The sequence below is a fragment of the Colius striatus genome, chromosome 7 (assembly GCF_028858725.1).
Source record: "Colius striatus isolate bColStr4 chromosome 7, bColStr4.1.hap1, whole genome shotgun sequence".
NCBI lineage: Eukaryota > Metazoa > Chordata > Aves > Coliiformes > Coliidae > Colius > Colius striatus.
In genome coordinates, this window is record NC_084765.1 from 26106459 (window position 1) to 26128942 (window position 22484).

The 22484-nt window shown below is 37.3% G+C and overlaps 1 protein-coding gene across 1 annotated transcript in view; it reads right to left on the minus strand.

Moving 5' to 3' along the window:
* Positions 1-22484, minus strand: part of MTMR10 (myotubularin related protein 10) — a 44948-nt gene that overhangs the window by 19409 nt on the left and 3055 nt on the right. The window contains exons 3-5 of the mRNA XM_062000504.1: positions 10283-10419; positions 8179-8251; positions 5428-5570 (exon numbers count right to left, since the gene is read on the minus strand). Of these exons, the coding sequence (XP_061856488.1) occupies positions 5428-5570; positions 8179-8251; positions 10283-10419 (353 nt within the window). The remainder of the gene's footprint in view (positions 1-5427; positions 5571-8178; positions 8252-10282; positions 10420-22484) is intronic.

A 22484-nucleotide genomic window follows, 5' to 3' on the forward strand; every position in this document is an offset into this window, starting at 1 on the left:
ATTGGAAGACAAACATGTTTTACAGGAAATGTTCTCATATCAAACCAAAAAATGTTTGGTATTCTTGCCAATTTACAATTGTGTAGTGCTGAAGATATTTAGGCTCAGTCAAATAACAAGAGAATAGGCTGCTTGTTGGAAAGTTCATTTATTAAAAGCAGTAAACACAATGGCTGTAATTATTTCATAGTACAAAGGCCACTTCCCTATGTCAGTGTCCCCTATTCAACCCCTATCTGAGAAAAATAAATGATATTTTCAGAGCAAGCCCTCCTCCTCAACAGGAATTTTACCAAGGTCGAGAGCTCCAAAATATTGCTAACACTCCTGGAAAAGTTTTGAACTGTGATTTTGAAGTTAAGGCCCTGCTAAGCAGCATGGCCCTACATTTTGCTTCCTCCCTCCCTAAAGCAGGCTACCTGTCTTATGTACTCCCTGGACAGACATTATTTTCCCTTGCTACTGCAATACTTACTTCCAAGTAGACGTCTATAAAAGAGAGTCAAAGACCCAGGACCAGGTCATGTCCCATTCACAGAATTTGTTCATCTTGATCTCGGGAAAAAAAGGTTGCAGGTAACAACACTTTCAGCTCTAACCATTATGCACATTCTCCTAGCTGCTAGGCTAGGAATTGTCTAATTGGGAACTACTTTTTTTTCTTCTATAAGAACTCCAGTAGCAGCTATACATAATACTCAATTTGGTTTGAGTACAAATAACTTACACAAGAAGAAACAGGATAAGGATTTCAGAAGCCGAAGTAACTTTTTATGTATCAAAATCCTTGTTTGTACAGGAATATGTTTGAATTTTAAGCACAGGTTTCCTAAGCTTGGAGAGAAATATTAAAAATATCTTGTCATTTTAAAAATACATTTAGGTAAGTTTGCTTCTAAATAAATGTTTCCTTCAGTCCCACCTCGAAGACTATAAAGACAATAACAGCTTCTTGTGCATTCTGAGTATCTTCTCACCAATTTTGTGATCTGCGTAAGAAAATCACAACAAAGTAATAGAGCAGTTGGGGAGGACAGAATAGACATTAGAAAGGGCCAGAATAATTTCTCTAAAACTTTTGAGTTCCATATTATTCTTTATAACAATCAGTTGTTCCACTCTATAGCAAGTGTTATGATATGTAAGAAGGCCAGTTTTGATTGCACAGGAAACAACATTTGAGATAAATAATTTTCCTCCTGTTTTGATTAAGCATGTGTTTCTGAAACTGCTCTCATTTAAAAAAGCTTCCCAAAGGAAAAGAACTGAGGGAGTTCCAGAAGAGAAAGGGACTGAGAAACTAGAGAGGTATTTAGGAAACAGGAGATTACAGGGTGTGTGCCATTCTGGTGCACTGCCAAGATTCATATCCACGGTGAGGCAACACACTCTCAATCATCTAACAGTCCTAAAACCTAAAGCCTCACCTTTTCATACATTTTAATTTCTTAGTTTAATGCCAAGTACTGTGGTGGCTAGAAATTATCAGGAGTTTTTGGTTTGACCATTTGTTGTGATTTTTGGAACAAAATCATTCCTTTTCCTTTAAGCCATGTGCTGCTTCTTTCGCACTGCCTGACTTAAGACTTCCCCAACTTGCTTCCCCATCCTCCACTTCCTCCCACACCCATCTGGCTTTCCTTCCTAGGATACTCTACAGCTTTATTTTAGACATACAAGAGAATTTAAGTGCTAAATAGCGAGGAGAGCAAGCTTCCATTCCCTCTATTATTCCTTAACTCTTGTCTCCCCAATATCCATTAATAAAAATGAGGAAAAAATATTTACTTGACCAATCAAGGTTGAGACAGTATTTTATTAGTATGTATTGGCTGCAACTAATGTTGAAGCTATTTTTCACACAGAACTGATTTTTAAGCTGCTTCATAATAATTTACCCCCAACAAAACTAATTCACTTCAAAATTCAATGTGTTCTTCCAATTTGTTGCTGCCTAAAGGTAGAGAAAGACACCTCTGAAAGTTCTACCACCATTACCTACACATCATTTCTATGTGTAATCAAGTCACACTGTCCACATCTGAAGCCAGACTTTCAAACTTGGATCCTTTTTTACCCCCACTTATTACTAAAAAGAGACTCAGAATACTCTTTATTCTAGTGAGATAGTTTAATTACTGTGGGTTATTCTCCCCTATGCTCTGTTCAGCAAATACAGATACTTCCTTAGGAACACATTACACTCTTTGTGCCAACACCAATTTATGTGATTGAATGCTGCTAAATATTTCCATTACAACTACAGAACTATGCATGAAACAAGCAACTGTAAAAAGTTACTATCTGTTCTTTTTGTAACTACTCCATATATTTAAAGCTTATTTTTAAGCAGCAATTATCAAGTGCATGTTTTTATCTCTTCAATTGTTACCCTAAACATTTGCTAGCATCTGGCAACAAGTTAGGGATATTTATACTCCCACAGTTTGAAGTGTATATTTTAGTAGGCAGATATTTAATTTTGACCTACCAGTGCTTTATTCATAGAATGATATTCCTCTCTATTAGCAGGATGACATTTAGGCATCTCCCTGCTGTGATTTGTATAGCCAACAGCTTTTATGTAAAGTTTGCTAGAGGAAGCTGTTTATGATTTTTTGAGCACCAACATGCAGGTGTCTTGTTTTACAGAACAGAGATTGTAATGCCAACTGTAACATCACCTTCCCTTCTGCTTATTTTCAAAACAAATGGAAAAAAACGTTATTCGAAAAAACTTCAGTCATAAACACTTCAGTCACTATTTTAATTATAGCCTGCACAATTCACCATTTCCAACAGAGATTCTGAGTTCTGCAGTTCTTCAATGCTAAACTCCCTAGAAAACCTTCATGAAACTCCTTGTTTTACTCTGGAGGTTTTCACATCTGACTCCAAAATGAGCATAAGTAAGTTTGTGAGGAAAAGTACAGCTGACAATTACTTTGATTTTTCTCAGAGATGACTGGAGATTAGGCCCTCAGGTCGAAAGGAAAGAGCTGGAGAGGGTCCAGTGGTTGGCTACAAAGATGACTATTATGTTCTGAAGTACCTAATCCGAAGAAACTGGATTCATTTAGTTGTGCAATAACGAGCCAGCAGCAAATCGCTACCAGGAAGGTCACTACAGATCGTCTTGTCAGTTGACAACACAGGCAGCAGCCAGAAACTCTTCTTGGGCTATTGGAGCTGGACATCAGTGAAAACAGGTTACCTAGAGGGGGAGAAGGCTCTCCACCCTTGGTAACTTTCAAAATAGAACCACGGAAATCCACAGCTACTCAGATCCAGCCCTCTGAAAAGAATGGTGAATGGACTAGGCAACCTACACAGGTCACTCCCATCCAGTTCTCTACTACAACATTCCTTCAGTCAGATGACAAATGTCCTACACTTGGTCAAAGAGAAGAGTGGAAACTCCTCCTCATCAAAACTCTGTTATACTTTAAGTCTTGGTCCTCCCTACAAGAGTTATGCACACACAATTATTTTCAAGTAGACAGCTACTAATGCTTTCATGCATAAATAGCTGCATATAAATATATTAAAGGCCCTTCAGAATACAAGGCCTGACTATCTTCCTTTCTAGCCCCTCCCCCAGCATCAGGACAACCTTGCTAATATGTATCACTAGATTAAAATCTTTCAAGAGTACGCAGCTAGCATGCCATTTCTATGCCAGAAAGAACAAATTAATTCCATTCAACATGCTGTGTAAGACCATTCTAATTTTGTTTACCACTATCCCCCAAAAAATCTAAGCACAACCGAGACAGAAGAAATCTGATTGAAGGACATCGTGGATTTAGATGTTTATATTTTAGTGCTAGGAGAATATATTTATGCAAACATTAGAGTAGGTTAACAAAACCTTATCTCTTTCAGTTAAAGTGTGCTTCTATGATACACACACAGTTGCACTGAACCCCATCAAAACCGCAACAGTAGCCACACAGCTGATATTAAGATTTGAATGAGCTTTCTTTCAAACTTCTAGTGAGGCATTCAGCTATCTGAAAATGGCAACTGTTACACTTTTGGTCACCATCAATATTATCTTTATAACCACACAGGTTTAGATCGTTCTGGATCTCTAGAGCTAGCTGTTCTTCCAAGCATAAGAAATCAAGTTAGACCATAAAGTTAGTATAAAGCTGTATAAAGCAAGTGTCTTCATAAAAAGGCTTCACTTTTTGCTCTTGCATAAGTAACTGCAGCACAAAAAGTGTTAATGAGATGCTGAGTTTATGCTTCTCTACCTCCCTCCTTCAGGCTAATCACTCTTCTTAGCTGCCACAGCCAATTAGAAACAGTTGCTATAAAGATACTGCAGTAGACAGGCTGCTCCAGGGAGATTTCAAAGCTGTGAAAAGGGGAGTTAGCTGAAAGATTGCCCAACACAAAAGGTTACAAGCAGCAAAGGCAGCAGGCAGGAAGGTACCTAGAAATATAGCAAGGAAAGAAGAGTCTGCTTCATTAACAGACTTTTGCTCATGGATCTGAGAGGGTAAAAAGAAGTGATGAACTGGTTTATCAGTTAGTTAACAGCAGACTTGAGTCTGGGCAGATGGTTCTTAGGACTTACTGGGTTAAGCTCAAACTTATCCTACTGAGAAGGGAAATTCTTAAGCTGTGAACAAATCAGGTCTTTCCTTACAATGCGACTACCTGGCCACGAAGTGGTGCTGGTCGAGGTCAGAGGAGCTGTTACTCAATCTACGGCACCCGCCCAGAACAAAGAAGCTGGTGAGCTAATGTTATGTAGACTAAGCCATCTCCAAGTAGCAGAAACACATCTGGACATTACCAGGTTAAATATCACTCTCTGATTTTTCTTAAGACTTGTGACAACATGCACTAAAACTGGGGAAGGAAGGAAATTTCTAGGAATGTACAGACAAAAGTTATTCCTCTTGTTAAGCAGCATCCAAGTCTTTCCTAAGAAAACATTGAGAAATAGCACATGGTTTTATGTAGATGAGACAAATTGCTTATTCCAAGAGCTCACTGGAGAACTTGTGTGAAGCAAATAAGAAGTGGATATATAAGACAGTACACTTTACCCATATATCAACATTTCCAACATTTTCCATAAAAATACAAACATCTGCTGTACAGCTGCAATGTAGGATTCTGATTCCAGTCCTTAAAAAGATTTAGCGAACTTAGTAGCTTTTGTAAGTACAACAGACAACAACAAATGCAGGTCAATCTTATACAAAAAGAAACATTTAATACATCATGTTAATATTTTACCTAATAATTTTAACACTAAAAATCCACTTATTCTCCTGTAACAGAAGGTGATAAACATGCAATTCTTCCCCCCCACTTCTCTATCAAAACATAAACCAAAATGTTCCTATTAGCATAGCTGTTGCTACATGCCATGACTGCAAGGCAAGATTTCATAAGAAGATACAATACCTTTTTTGCACTTTCAGGACCTGCTTCATCAAAACGAAACCTGACAATACGGAAGTCTTTGCAATAAATTATTAATTCCGTTGGATTAAATTTAAGCTTTTGGTTGGGACCAAGGACCTTCTGCTTCCTCTTAGTGTCATTCACTGTAAAGAAGAGATAAAGGTTACTGGACTGCGTCTTGTAAGCATACAGCATAAGACTGGCTCAAACAGATATAGTTTTTCATCTAACAGTATGTTTGTACTGTTCAATTGAGGTAGTAAATCTATAGGTCCTCCTGTTGGTCAACCTTCTTTCAAACTAGTGGCTGAATTACCGTTTCCTGTATGCTCAGATTATTTTTGTCCATCACCAACTTGACAAACAAGGAATTACCATGCAGTACTCAAGAGCTATTTTTGTTCCCAGACAGTTGTGTGTGCTGAAATGCTGTTCTAATGCACAGCAATGGGCATATATGCTGAATATTTTTTTTTACTTGGATGTATAAAAATGTGATGAAGACTAATTCCTTATTTTTTACATAAAACTCAAGAGTATAAGTCTAGTAAATTACTAGCAGCTGGTTTAGACCAACACAGACAGACTGTGTATTGCCTTAAGTTGCAAAAAGTTAAGTTGTTAAAAATAAGCACCTCAGAAGCCACAGAGCTTTGCGGTAAAAAAGAAAACTGGGGCATGTAGCTGGTGAGTGACTAATTGACAGATACCTTATTGCAGTTATCTGCTGGGTTAAACTTGAGTACTCCCAGAGAACTGATGTAATGTGACATCTCCAGCTATTCATCTTCAATATAACTACTGCTGAACAATCTTTTACAGTATGAGTGATAACCTCCCTCTAATTGCCATTAGCAAAAGCTTATGTATCACTAAACTTAAGCTAAACCTGCATAATACAAAAAGAATAATCTTAGGAGTGTGGCAGGAAACACTGCACTGTCCCACTACAGAGCTTCAAACCTCAGTGGAAAAGCTAAATAGAAAGAGTTCTTGGAGAACTTTTACCATTCCTCTAATGCAATCGCAAATGTTCATGCTTTTTCACAGTTAAGGGAAGCATGCACAAAGGAGTAATCCAGGATGTCAGCCCTCAAGTTTCAAAATAAAAGTTCTCTGTAGCCCTCTCCATTTAGAACAACACATTTCATGTGAGAGAAGACATAATTAATAGAACAAATATTCAAGGATGGCTGGCTTTCCCCTCCTATTTAGCAGCATTTATTATATGAACATTGGTATGAGATGTTAAAGAAGAAGATTGTAACACTTATAAACATCTCTCCATACTAAATTGTCATTAACAGATTTGCAATACTGATACTCTTTTTTGTTACTTCTACCTGGTATTTTTGAAATGGGTCAACAAATGTGGTCCAGTGCAAAACCACATTAACAGGTCAAGAGCACCTCTTCCTTGAAAAAAAAGCTTTTCTTCATAATGTTCTTCCACAAGTATATATCATTTTTTTTTCACAGTGATTACACCCAGCTTCCAGAGTGGAAGTGGATTACTGGGTAACTTTGGACACTAAAAACTTCTATGTAATGATTTAAATTGCCTACAGATAGAAAACCAAGTATTTAAGAGTCTGTGCAGTAATCAAGATTTGCAGTTTTCAGTTACATGAAATTCTTCAATTACAAGACAAAACACAATCTTTTTGAACAAGTTAGCCTGAAGTATCCACCAAATCAAAACTTGGTTGTTCAAGACAAGTTATTTCCTCAGACTGATATGTCTATTGTCATTTGTAGATTTTGAGGACCACTAGCTACTAATTTGCTAAGAATTAGACAAGCTTGAAAATTCATGTATGTCATCAGACATCCCAGCTATGTGTAAATTGTGTAACTGATGTGCTTTTCACAATCTAGTCTATTTAAATGGAAGAGGTCCAGACACTTCAATACAAAAAAAGTTGATAAAATTTTCTACTGTTATAACACGTCTATCCTAGAACACCCATTGATTCAGTATTTAGTTGGGTTTTGATATGGGTTTAAAACTACAGTAAGTCTCCTGCATGGCACCTCAAGATTTATTCAGCTTTTAAGGCTTTTATCCTAATTTTAATGTGGTGGTTTGACCCTGTCTGGATGTCAGATGTCACTACACTGCTCCATCACCCTCCTCCCCAGTAAGTCAGGGAGGGGAGAAAATAAGATGGAAGCCTTGGGGGTTGAGATAAAAGCAGTTTAATAAAGAAATAGCAAAGCCACACACGTGAAAAGCAAAGCAAATAAAGCTGTTACTCTCCGTCCGCTTCCCAAGAAGTAGGGCTTTGGTACATGTAATGGTTGCTTTGGAAGGCAAAAGTGAATCACGAATGCCTCCTCCTTCCTGTTCCTCTCCCTGGGTTTCTTTTGCTGAGCTGATGTCATATGGTATGGAATAGCTCCTTGGTCAGCCTGGGTCAGCTGTCCTGGCTGTGGCCCCTCCCAGGATCCTGCCCACCCACAGCTACTGATGAAGGTGAGGGAATAAATACTAGAGGGACAGTAGCCAAAACATTGATGTGCTATCAATACACATTTTTAGCTACCAAGAACAGGTACAGTGCTACAAGGGCTGCTGTGGGAAATCACCAACACTTCATCCCATATATTTAAATAAACCAAATTCTTCACATCAGGGAAGATTAATGACAGCAAACTTTAAAGCATCAGCAATTCTGCACAATCTAACAAGTAGTTAACAGTTTTGAACTGAGGAAGTTTAAAGCCTGTCATACTTTATTTTTTACTTACCTGTGACAATCTGCTCAATGCATGTTAGTGGGACATCATGTTCACCAAGGAGAAGGTTTTTATAATGGAATTTCTGAAACATATGAACTCATAGTCATTAACTGCAGTTCTGTAGTTTGCAAGCAGATACACAGAACAACTTTAAAGCAGCAATTATAAAAATCAGGCATGCCTAAGACTGTTCTGACGTGTACCACCCTTGCCTATTCACAGGCAATTTAGAGGTTGATGAAACAGCACTCCTGGGCTGGTGAATGCACACCAAACAGTTTATAAACTCCAGTGGATTATGCAAAATAACCCCACTACATGCACTGGATTTACTGGCCTCAACAATTGCTGCTAGCAATTCAATACAATCTGAAGTGTAGAATGTGGATGCGGTCTTCCGGGACTTTACTAGTCTTCCACACCATCTCCCACAGCATCCTCCTGGAGAAACTGGCTGCCCATGGCTTGGATGGAACCTCCTCTGTGTTGGGTGGAAAACTGTCTGGATGGCCAGGCCCAGAGAGTGGTGGGGAACAGAGTTAAATCCAGTTGGTGGCCAGTTACCAGTGGTGTTTCCCAGTGCGCAGTGTTGGGGTCTGTTCTATTTAGCATCTTTATTAATGATCTGTATGAGAGGATTGAGTGCACCCTCTGTAAATTTGCTCATGACACTAAGCGAGGTGGAAGCATAAACCTGCTTCAGGGCAGAAAGGCTCTTCAGAGGAACCTGAACAGGCTGGATCAATGGGCCCAGGCCAATTGTATGAGGTTCAACAAGGCCAAGTGCCAGGTACTGCACCCGGGCCACAACAACCCAAGGCAATGCTACAGGCTTGTGGCAGAGTGGCTGGAAAGCTGCCCAGCAGAAATGGACTTGGGAGTGTTAATCAACAGCAGCCAAACATGAGCCAGCAGTGTGTCCAGGTGGCCAAGAATGCCAATGGCACCCTAGTTTATATCAAGAGTGTGACTGGCAGGGCCAGGGAAGTGATTGCCACCCTGGTGAGGCCACATCTAGAGGGCTCCTCCCTACAAGGACCCTGAGGTGCTGGACCATGTCCAGGGCAACACAGCTGGTGAAGGGTCTGAAGAAAAGTCTGATGAGGAGCAGCTGAGGGAGCCTAGAGAAGAGGAGGCTGAGGGGAAGATATGATCGCTCTGTACAACTACCTGAAAGGGAGTTGCAGTGAAGTGGAGGTTGATCTCTCCAGTAATGAATAATAGGACAAGAGGAAATGGGCTCGAATTGCACCAGGGGAGGTTTAGATTGGAGATTAGGAAGAACTAATTTTTTTTTTTACTGAGAAGGTTGTTAAACATTGGAACAGGCTGCCCAGGGAGGTGATGGACCCACCATCCCTGGAGATACTTAAAAGATATATAGAAGAGGTGTTGAGGGATATGGTTTAGTTTAGTGATGGGCTTGGCAGTATGAGATTAGTGGCTGGACTTAATCTTAAAGGTCTTTTACAATTGAAATGATTCTATAATTTCTAAATTATTACTGTAACCATAGATTGAAGAAAAATATTAATTCAGCTTTCAGAAATAAGTTCTGACAACTACTTTATGTCAGAAAAGCAGCTTTGGTCAAATTTACTGCTATTACTGAATACGCATCTACCTGCTTTCAGAGCTTTACACACATACAGTTAATGGAGTGTTTCTTTTAAAAATCTGAAATGCAAGTGAAAACTACTAGAAACAACATACACCTCAACTCAAGATTTCCAAACAGTACTGTATACTGTGCTGTTCAAAAACTGACTGAGGCTCTGAATGTCATATATTCTGCTTTGATAAACACTTGGTTTCTTTATCCCCTTTTCTTGCTGCTTCACCTACAATGACAACTCATTTCATGGATACTTTGTCCTCTGTTAGTAATGCCAATAAAGCTCGATGAATACCAAGCTTGTTCTGTTCTGATATTCTCAATGAAGGGATGGAATAGCAACACATTCAGAACAGAACAGCAGAACCTCATAATTTAGCCTTTGTTTTAGAAGGTATCATATTTATACCAGATATGAGACATTTCCTGTATTCTAATTAAATTCATTTTACCCATCATATTTGTTGTAATAATGTAGCAACATGAGTCATAACAAACCTGTAGTGGCATTGGGTCATCCGTAATAAAGGAAATCTTGAAGTTAGTGCAAACCAGTTTGCCCCACAGATCATACTGACTTGTATCTGTTGCGATGCATTTTCTTACAAAATTTACTTCATTTACCACAATTTCACCTAAAACAGAAAAAGGGGAGGGGAAAACAGAAGCCTATATAAATCTTGTACAGCAGGTTTTTTCTGTAGCACTCAGTGACAGGACAAGGGATAATGGGAACAAGCTGGAACACAAGAAGTTCCACTGGAACATGAGGAGAAACTTCTTTGCTGTGAGGGTAAGGGAGCCCTGGCACAGGCTGCCCATGGAGGGTGTGGAGCCTCCTTCTCTGGAGGTTTTCAAACGAGCCTGGACACATTCCTGTGTGACCTGATCAAAGTGAACCTGCAGGGGGGGTGGACTAGTTGATCTCTAGAGGGCCTTTCTAAACCCTGCTGTTTTGTGTGATTCTGTGACTCTATAATTCTAAGAAAAACTTAAATTTACCTATGTCAAATTATGTACCTCTTCTGGGTCAACCTAGAGTTTAAGTTACATCACTCAGTGAGCAAAAACTCAAACCAATAAACTACTGTTCCAAAACAGACAATACTGTGCAGTAGTTAAAAGCAAATACACACCTAAAACCACGCACCATTTTCCTTACACCCAGGGATCAAAATCTGCAATCCTTCACTATTAATAATCCATTGGTTTGGATAACACAGTCCTTTAAACAAAGGCATACATTCATGTACTTTAGCTAATATCCATTTAAAAAATTGAAATTAGCTGGCTGCTGTTAAGTACTTTACAGAGTTTTAAGAACTTCATGAATCCAGAACAATCAGTCTACATTTAGTTGTGCATTTATATACACATTTTCAAGTGATTTAATAACAGAAAAAAACAGAACAAAATCACATTCAACAATCCTCACTATTTCAAAGTTTCCATTTTGACTACCTAATGAAGGGGATCAACCATTTCTTTTTGCAAAACAGAAGATCCAAATGCAGAAAAAAACCCCCTATGCTATTTCATAGCTTATCCCTGATAAATTAAGCAAGCATACGGGCAAATGAGACTAAGGACCATTTTAAAAGAAAAACTGAACTGGTACCTATAATGTTACTTTTTTAGCTCCACAACAGAAGTTATTTCATTTTTACTTCAGTCATTTACTTGAGTCCTGTATAGAGCTTTTGCTTCTGTTCATCAGATAAACCACCTCCTGTTGCTGTCTACCACAAATAGTGTGTAAGTGGAATTATGTTAAAAACAAATTACATTTTACACTAGCTATAGACTTGTTTTAAAAAAAGACTAAGGAATAAGACTGTGAAAGCCTAATTTTCTCATAATAGGTTGGGCACATTAGTCACAGTTGATCAAAATATCATTTCAAAATGTCCTATGCTTTGCAAGACAATAGCTCGTTGTGTGACTACAAGGGCAGAAATCAGTTACCTGTATGCCCAATGACTATGGATATAGGTTTGAATAAATCTCCTATCTGTCTCTTGACCTAGAGAAGGTATTTTCCTCAGGTAGTTATGACTGCATCCAAGTAAACATATATTCAAAGAACTGCCTTTAGCATTTCAAACGCTTGAGCAGAAATGCACCTTTTGCTAAAGAACCAGTCTCTGCACATGTTCCTCATCCTAAGCCATTGAGCTAAGCCGCCCTGCTAACTCTCCTTCCTCTAATATGATTAGGCATCAGCCTGGAAGTCACTAATAGCAGCAGCAGAATCCCTGCTTTTATTTCAGTTGTGATGAACAGCTACAAATATGCCTCAGAATAATTCTATAGCCTTGAGCTACCAGAATTATGTTGAGCACTCCGGGACCATTTGAAGATATAATGGGGTACGTTTACTGGCATGTGGTTAAGATGCATAATCTATGCCAGAAGTGGCAACAATTGTGAAAAATGCTCTATAGACAGATGTGCTGCAGCTTTCAAAGTCTTTTCTTGAACATTACTAAATGGTGGTTAAATAAGCTTTTGAATTTGAAAAAACAAACCTCTGATTCTGAGAGCTTCAGTAAAAAAAAAAGTTCAGTCACGTTCATAGTTAATTGAAAACAATGTCTTACAAGGGGGTACATAAAAATGACAAGCTCTGCTTCTGTTAAACGCTGTAATAAAAATGTTTCAATACTTTTAGCAGAGTCTGGTCTGAAACTTCTTAATGCCCAGCATTTTTTCTAATAAGCTATTCACTTAAATAACTGTCAAAGCCTAAACTGTATATTAAAGCAATTCTCACAGTTGGTGTTAATCTCCAGCTATTCAATGTCAAGTTCTCAGTCACATTCTGCCTGTGAAGCTTTCCTTTTCCACAACGTCAGTTGTTCCAAAACTAAATACTTTTTATTCTCCCCTCTTTCAGTACCTCTAGTGTATCACTGCATTCCTAATAAAAAGGCATGGAGAGCCAAATAAACCATGAACTGAAGTGCAACTTCCGCAGATTTTTTTTCTTCTATAACATTCTCTGTTATCAAGTAGAGTATTTTTCAGTAGCACACAGGAAGATATTCTTGCTTAATACACAAATACTATTACCAAACTATTTCACTACTTAATGTCTTTGATGCCACAAATCGGTTGAGAAATAAGAGATCCATGCAACCTTCTTCATTTTGAATCCACGACAGCTTAAATCGCATCTACTACGTCATTCTCATGACCTAAGCCAGTCCTTTTAACTTCCTTTTTCCATTCCTTATAATTCTGTGGCTACGTTACAACATGTTAAGAGTAATCCTATTCTAGTGCAACTTCATTTATTCTCATGTCATCCAACACAAACAAATCCTGGACTTTTTGGGTCTAGCTTCTCCTTTGCACTAGAGTTTACAGCCTCAACATAGAACTGAGCCCAAATATGGCAAGACAGAAAGTCCATCAATACCAACTTTAACCAAAGGGTTTAAATATTTACAATGAAGCATGAGGAAGTTTGTAAGGTAAATTCAATAGGAGTATTTTTGAAAAGCCTCTAGAATTTTTTTTTTTTTAAAAAAATCAGATTTGGAATTCTATATTGATTCAGCTTCAATGCCTCAATTGGGTGTCTACACAATGAGAAATACAAAAAGGTGCAAACCTTCCAGACTTAAGTCAAATTTTGGAAACCAGATAAACATCCCAAGTAATATGTGTTGGTTTTGCACTACGAACCCTCCTTGTACTTCCATCTGAGTAGGTGATTTTTCTATACAAGTGTCAACAACAGAGCTATTCAGAGATACTACACTGCACATTTTTACAATGTAGCTGCTGCTTTTTTCCAGTAAACAGTCACAAGCTGTTCCAGACACGGAACAGCAGTCAATACTTCCATGTGACTCCAACAGTCAAAGAATGATCTCAGGAGACAAGAGCAGTTTGTTTAAACTCTGACAGGAAACCAGAAGAAAAATTACAGGTTGCCACCCTTATATATAAAGTCTAATCATGTTTAATAAAAATATTTCTACACTGAATATATGAATCACAAAAATAACACAAGAGATTGAAGGATCTATCTAGCTAATACACCTTCCACTTAACACGACCTCAGAAACGTTAGAGAAAAAATCTGATTATCTCCCAAAAGCATGTGCAATTTGACTATTTTATATTTTGAATGTTAAGAGAATTCACAGTATGCATAACCCACTACAATCCAAATAAAATGTAGACAGCAGAGCATGAATGCATGGGAATTGGAGACAAGTGAAGTATGACTAAAAACACTCAATGCTGTATCAAAAGGTATCACAGCTGTTGTGCAGTAGCACCAATTCTGTTTCCCCAACTTGCAGTCATACTAGATAATCTGGTTTAGGCTTCAGGGCAATTTATTTCTGCAAAATATGAAAACACAATCCCTAATCAGAAGCATCCAAAAATAAAGGATGTTCTGCACCATTTTGTCTATTACTGAACAACATTTTTGTCATTTTTGATGCCATGTTCCACAGGATCAAGTGTATGATTTTGTTTACCTTACGAAGTTATAATTCACAGCTCTATCAGGAACTGTGGATCTACTAATCTGCATACATGCACATCACATAAAACACAAGATAAACATTCTAAGAAAATTTTGTAGGTGTCTTTTTCCAGCTTTATCACTATTTGTTATCTGTAACAGGACAATCAGACAATAAATAAATTTGACAGATCTGAAAAACTAAGCATGAAGTGCTAGAATTAGCTCTACATTAGAACTCATAAATGGAAACTTCCATATTTTCTAGAAACAAGGGTCTGTATTCTTTCAGCAGTTGGAGATGCACAAATAATCCTCTTTCACCTATACAGTCATTTCTCATACTTATTATTTTAAGATTTTGTATTATCTCAAATTAAACTTCAAGAAACATGTCAATAAAGAGACTTCAAGTAATTTCCAGCTTTTCAGTTGCTCACTGAAGCAGCTGACAAGTACTTCCATCTAAAAGCTTCAAGCACAGTTTTGTTACCTATGAATACAGAAGAAATACAGTGGAACAGTCTATCTTAAAATCTTTGTTTTCAAGGAGGAAGAGCGATTGCATAGTGTCTCAGACCAAAATGTTACTAGTGCATGAGGTGAAACAGACTGAACAATGGCCAACAAATCTAACAATACTGACAATACAGAAATGCTGCACAACGAAATAAAGTAACTGAGCAATTTACAAGGCAACATATTTAGGCTGTATTATATATACACAAGTATATTTCTATACATCCCTAGAGTCAGAGCAGAAACATACAGACACATATATAGATGTTAAAATGCTAACATACAATATTTCTAGCACATCAAGAACTGGATATTTGCAAGAGGCAATAAAGGGCTGAAATCAGACTACATACAAAAATAATGCAAATCCTGCAAGCTCAAGAAGTTTGCAGGTACCCTACACAGAATCATAGAATCACTTCAGCTGCAAGAGACCTTTGAGTCCAATCTTTGCCCCAGCCCTATCAACCACCAGACCATTTCCTGAAGTATAACATTCACCTGTCTCAAACGCCTCCAGGGATGGCGACTCCACCACCTCCTTGGGCAGCCTGTTCCAATATCTGACAACCCTTCCAGTAAAGAAATTCCACCTCATATCCAGCCTTAACCTTCCCTGGTGCTACTTCAGGCCATTTCCTCTTGTTCTGTTGTTTGTTACTAGGGAGAACAGAATAATCCCCACCTCTCTACAACTTCCTTTCAGGTAGTTGCAGATAGCAATAAGGTCTCTCAACCGCAGATTCCTCAGCCATTCCTCACACGAGACATGCTCCAAATCCTTTACTAGCTTGGTAGCCTGCCTCTGGATCCTCTCCAGCACCTCAATGTCCTCGTAGAGAAAGGCCCAAAACTGGACACAGTATTCAAGGTGCAACCTCACCAAAGCCAAATACAGGGGAATGGTCACCTCTGTCCTCCTGCTGACAACACTGTTCCTGATACAGGCCAGGATGCCATTGGCCTCTTGGCCACCTGGGCACACTACTGGCTGATGTTCTGCCAGCTGTCAATCAACACTCAAGAACATATTGCTAAGGGAACTTTCTCTATGCTGTACTAGAAGCATAAGAATAGATTTATTAGTATAAAATTTCTTCCATAAGCATTGAAATTCTAATAAAAATCAAAATATGTTTAAGGTCAGTAGGTTCAAATTTTAATAGATATAAGAACAACAGAAGGTATTACGTGCTTTACACAGTCATAATTCCTATCTAAAGTAATAAAAACCTAGCATCTGAATATACTTAGGAAACTAAACCCCTGTTCGTCATTTATAATGCTGATAGTAATAATGCCCAATTAAGACATCAGCAAATCAGCTTGTTTATGCAATAGTCTAAAAAGTTTAAAATAGAAAATCTAAAGTTAATGCAAGTAGCCATTTAAGCATTAAAAATGCACATTAGTAGGTTCACTTTTATTTAGAAAGATCTAAATCTAAAACTGCTCCAAAATGCTTTGCAAATAATTAACTTCTCTAAATTACTGAGTAGGAATTTCAAATAAAAACATCATTAATAAGCAACTGAAATCTAGAACATCTTCACCCATTTATCTGCTTTTCTTAGCTGTTCTCTTGTAGAAAGAATACCAAATTGTATGAGTTTATTAGTATGCGTCAAGCATTTAGATGTAAATGTCTCTAATCCACTTCTAAATGAATCTTCTGTTCAGCTTGCTCAGCCACTTTCAAACTTAAGAAAAAATTACTTGTAAGCTCATGAAATAATTGTCTTTTATGTCTTTTCAATTTTTGTCTTACAATATATTAAAGGATTCATTTATGTGACAAAAAAGTTGCAAACTATTGTAGATAATTCTCATCTTCCCTTCCAACTATTTTCCAACACTTGTCACAATTAGTTAAAAAAAAATTTCAGTACATCTGCAGAAAGCAAAAAAGTAGAAACAAAGTAAAAATGCTGTTGTAAAAGAATATCATGATTATTAGGGAATGAAAACCAATTTGGATATATTCTATTTGCAATAATTGTTATCATGAAAACCTGGGATTTTGGTCAAAAAAGCCTCTAACCACTGCTTGGAGAGCCATGTGTTTTAAGTGCACAGAATAAAAATGTCATTAAAATCTCATATATGAATATTGTGCAGTTTCTCTAGTGTGCTGATAGACATGTTTTAGAAATGCATAGTAAGAAGAAAACATAGCAAAAAAGTTAAAATTCCTTGTAAATTCGGAAAAAAAACAACTATTCTTTTCCCACTAACAATATCTTTATTAAAATCAATATTTGCCCAAAAATGGCTAGTGAATCTTACGAAAGGAATTGACCACAGCAGGGATCTGAAAACATAGCTGCTTTCCTGAGCTAGGGTGGGATGATCCACACAAGCTTCCCTCATGTCCCAGAAATGCAGTGAAGGACACTAGAATGTAGAACAGGCAACCAATGGGAATCCACATGCGAAGAAGGGAACATCCATCATGAGCAAGGTTCTCATTCCCAACTAGATCCAAAACAAATTTTTGCAGTACATTAAAAAGCTGATTATGTTTTCAGAGCTACTTTAATCTAGCAACTTGTATTATCCCTAAAATGGAAGCCGTTCCGTATTCAACATTCATTCCCACCTCAATCTGTGTGCTGGCAACTGCCATTTGTGAAAGACTTTGTTTGTCACATGAGAGAACTGATCCAACTGAAAATAACTGCAGCCACATATTTTTCTTCCTTTTTTGTCAGTTCCGATTTGATCTGAATTAGCTCTCTCATTTGGTTTGTGGTTTGGCTGCACAAAACAGTAGCACCAAGAAGCTTATATGAAAATACACCTGTCATGAGAAAAGATGAATAATAAACAGCTCCTCTTGGCATCAGTATGTATTTTTAGGCCACATTAAAATAACTCTGTGACCAAATTCCCTTAAAAAAAAACCTTTCAGAAACTATTTGGTCAGAGTTCTGTAACGTGGACAGTTGCTGTGCCAGCAAGGAGGGAGAGTATTTTCTGTTTTGCATATTTTTAGTCTGGCTACATAAACTACAGATTGTCAAAGCCTGATTTTGCCTAAACAATATAATCAGTAACAATTTGAGTGGACTGTGGTTTTCAGCATGTTATTTTATGACTATGTCACCAATAGAAGTAACAGCTGCTGTTCTGAACTTGCAATATATTGTGGGGTCTAGCATACATTAATCAGGTTTGGCTTCAATAAATTAGTACAGAAACACATGTTCCTTAGGAAGCAGCTTGCTGAAGACTTACTTCATGAAAAGCAAATATAATTGTGAAGAGATAAAATTCGCCAGTAGTTTGGTCAGTCAGAATCTACACTAATATTTCGTCCCCTTTCTGGACTTCAATGAATTGTAGCATTAAATATATGTGGGACAGAGTGGTCACAAATCAACTACTTTGGAACTATTTTGCAGAATGCACATGCAGAAATATTTAAAATATTTAATTTAAAGTATGTTCATCCTTTTCCCTTTAAAGAACCACTTCCATATTGCCAACAGCTAATTTGTTGCAAATAGGAAAAAAACCATTTGTAGATACATGCAAATACTTAAAAAAAAAATATTACTAGTCAGAAGTTTAAGAAATGCCCTCTACGTAATTGTAACAAAGGCAGCAGAACAGAAGACTTCATCCAGCTAAGCCCACTTGTAAGATTGTATCTGGAACTTGGATCCTACACACAGACTGTCTTGGTAATACTTATATCATGCCAAGTCTCAAAAAAAAGCAAAACCAAAACCAAAACAAGCACTTAACAGAACCCAAAGCATGCCTGAAAATTTACTTTGAGGCAAACAAACAAAAAAGCTATAATAGAAAAGAGCATTTACTATATACTTACCAGAAGTTATGCCTCATTTATTCTAAGTCAAATGTTTGGCTCATTTTTAAAAACTTTTTGCAATATGAAAGACTAGTTTGCAGAAAGCTGCTGCTTCAGATTTCAAATCTAGAATCTGAATCTCTTCTTTATTTAAATATTTTTTTGGGGAATCTTGTTAATAAATCTGCTTCAGAAAAGCTTTAGGGAATTGTATTACTTTTCAAACTGCCATTTGACCTTTCTAATCTGAATATTCTGAAGTGTTGAAAACAATGTCATGCTTTTGTATGACACAGATTCCTGAACGTGAGTTGAAATTACAGAACTATTTCATTTAGTTCTCTGATATCACACACAAACTTTAAAAACAAGTAAACAAACTTCTACAGTAACATTTCAATTTCAAATAAGAAACTTGATGCATGGAAAAATCCCTAACTCTACAACAAGATGTCTTATTGAGCTGTACAATGAGTAAGAGAGCCTTGGCTAGCACACCACAACACTGGAAATGAAAATCAACACCTGAATATTCTGTGGAAATGATCAGAAACTGACTTCATACCAGCTCTGTTCAGTTATTATCAGCACTGATAGGCTATCAAATACTAACCATCAACAGCTGAACATCCTTAACACATCAAGGTTACTTGATATATCTACTACTTGAATATCAACAACTCATTCCAGAAATATACATGGAAACAGCTACTGACAGTAATAGCATTACTACTTGTATCAATCAGTTAATCAATCTCAGTTTCCCCTTCAAGATGGTAAACCAAAACGATTTCTAATATGCAAGAAAGGTGGACCTGTCAAATCTCTGGGGTTACACATCAACCCCACTAACTTGGTCCCTATTTCTTATACCTCTCACCCCTTCCCAGTCATAGCATTGGCATGGCGCACTCACACTGGAGCAGCATGACCTCTCTTCTCCAGCTCTGGACACCACAAACCAAATTAAAATACCAAGAAAGAGGTGCAGGGCTTAAAAGCAGTCAAGAATGAACATATCTGGGGTAGTAATGCACAAGGGTGCCTCGCCAGAAAGCATGCTTTCCTTCTCCTATCACAAGATGTCTTACAGCTGCTCTGAAATACATGACTTCATGTAGTAAGGATTTGCAGAAAGCAGGAAAAAAAAATATAAAAGAGCTGGGAGCTAACTTGCAAAAGAATCAGACACTTCTAAAGGACTAAAACCTTCCATGAGAGACTTAACCTCCTACAATTAAATTTCTACAGGCAGGGCACATATATACAAAAAAGCAAATCAAAACCAAAAAGCGGGTGGTAAAGCCAATTAGATTGGCATTATTAGATGCAAGCTGAAAATGTCCAGCGGCAAAAAATCTTGGACATGATATCTTACTCCATCTCAACAAGAACAGAGCACAACTGGAAAATGTTCCAAGGTAATCAAAAGGATGACCAAAGATATAGAAAGCTTCCTTCCTGGGACTAACTAAGCTCAAAGGAAGCAAACCAGAGTGGATATATAACACCAGTCTGAAGGTTGCAAATGACACAGAGTGAGGAAATACAGCTCGATGTCTGCTGGGTCATGTAAGAATTAGGATTTATAAAAAATAACTAGATAGTGCTAAGTTCAGAATAAACAAATGCAGTTTATAACAGCATATAATTACACTGTTGAACTTTTTACCAGAATAAGCTGCAAGTGATAGAAGTTTACACAGCTATAGAAAGGAATTGAGTAATAAGAAAACTACAGAGAGGAATTAAACATGACAGCATTGCCTCTGTGATGCTCTAACTTCTCACTTGGATCTCCTCATTACACTACTCTAAGAGGGAAGTCTCCATGCCGCACATTGAAGGAAGCAAAGGAGGGCAGAACAAGTGGCTGGAAGTGCTGCTTGTCCTGTTCTTTATTCTTCCTATCAGGCATTGTCAGCAAGAGGTGAGATCTGACCCAGTCCAGCTGTACTCGTGATCTGTTTATAAATCCACCATAGATGTGATTGGAAACTAGTGATGACACTGAAGTTGACTTCTACAATCTTCTACAATCTGACCAGCAAACAACAAAACAGTGAAAAAAAGTGAAACTGTTACACAGGCCAACTCTTCAACTGACTATGAAAAGATTCTTGACCAATAGAGCTACACTAGAAGAACTGAACTGCAGAAAAAAAACCCTTCACTTTTAAAACTCCATCTTAAACCTATATGAAGTGTCCTGGAATTAAATGATATCAACCTCTCTACAAATACCTGGTTTTTCCTACTGCAGTATCAGTGTTGCCACTTAGAACAAAGGTTTTTACTTGCTTTAAGTGATGTTTGTTGCTTTTTCTAATACATCACCCTCCTCAGGGCACAGAATACAGGCTTTTGTTCCAAAAGCTGAAAAGACACCTCTGTATTCTTCTGGGCACCAGAGAAGACTTTAAAAATAAACTACAGGTTAAAACTTGATTCCAATATAAATTCCATTTTCTTTTTTATTTTAAAAAATTTAAAATAAGAATCTCCTCATTTCATGTAACCTGACTCATATTATTTCCATGTCTGGGACTCCCTCTCCCAACCTCCACTGCGCAGAAACAGAATTTAAACAGTAGAGTATTTAGCTACTTTGGATTTTCAATTTTTAGTAAGCTACTCCGTCAAAGTGACTATATTCTAAGACTCAAAAGCTTAATATGACTATTTGCAGTTCATGAAGATTTCTAAAGCCAGTAACTGCTGGTGCTAATATAATTCCAAAAGAACTCCTTAAAAAACACCAATTAAAGCAGCATAATACACACTTAGCCATTAAGGTTTAACTCTGTTCCTGACAGTAAAAGCAACTTCATACAACTATTAAGATATGAGAAATACCATACTCAAACTGTATTTCCAAGGGAGTACAAGTCTGTCTAACATAATTAAAGGAGTTGTAATTAGGCCAGAAACTTAGGTTATGACAACTGCAAATGCCAGTCTATCCAACACTACAATGTGTATTTGTTTATACTCTTTTCTGCTGCACCAGTTGATGACAGAAACAAAAAAATGCATTTAGACCAGTGCTTAACTTTAAATATGAACAGTTTCATTTAAGTAATTTTAAATAAATCACTTCAAAACTCCAACACCACCACACCCCCCTAGGCTGATGAAAAAGAAATGAAAAAGACTGTCAGAGTTACTTTACGGATGTATTGAGCAGTGAATTTTATTATGAAATAATTCAAAACAACACCTTAGAATTATATGGAGGTGGAAATTTTCATTCCGTGGTGAGTCACACTCTTCCAATCTGTTTCTATATAACCTGAGGCAACTTACTACAAACACTGATTTCAAAGATAGTATGGACAAGGGAAATGATGCAAACATGGGACAAATAAAAGTCAGTTGAGAAAAATAATCTCAGTCAGCACCATTTTAAATATACTGCAGAGTTTCACAAATAAAGAACGAACCGGACTACAAAAAGTTACTGCACACAAGTTTTCTCTGTAACTGCTCATGCATGTGTTCCACAGTAAAGGCAGTGTGTTACGTTTTGAGAAAAGTAATCTCATACTGCTTTGCATTTTCTGTGGAATGTCTCAGAGAAGAATATGCAGTCACTTCCTTGTGAGTCAAAGACCTTGGATGAATATCAACTGCAACATAACCAGCAAGATGCCAAGTGGTAAGGAAAAGTTTTGCAAGCATAAAAATATAACTGTATTTCAAATACTGAGCAATCTTAGCAATGTATTTTAAGATATTTATGCCTCAAGAAAAACCTCTATTCATTTGTTTCATAAGGAGTCTATGAGTCATTATTTATTCTTTCAGCTGAATGTCTTCCACAGTATTTCAGCCTCTCTTAAACTTAAGTGGACCATATCACATATCAATTAGTACTG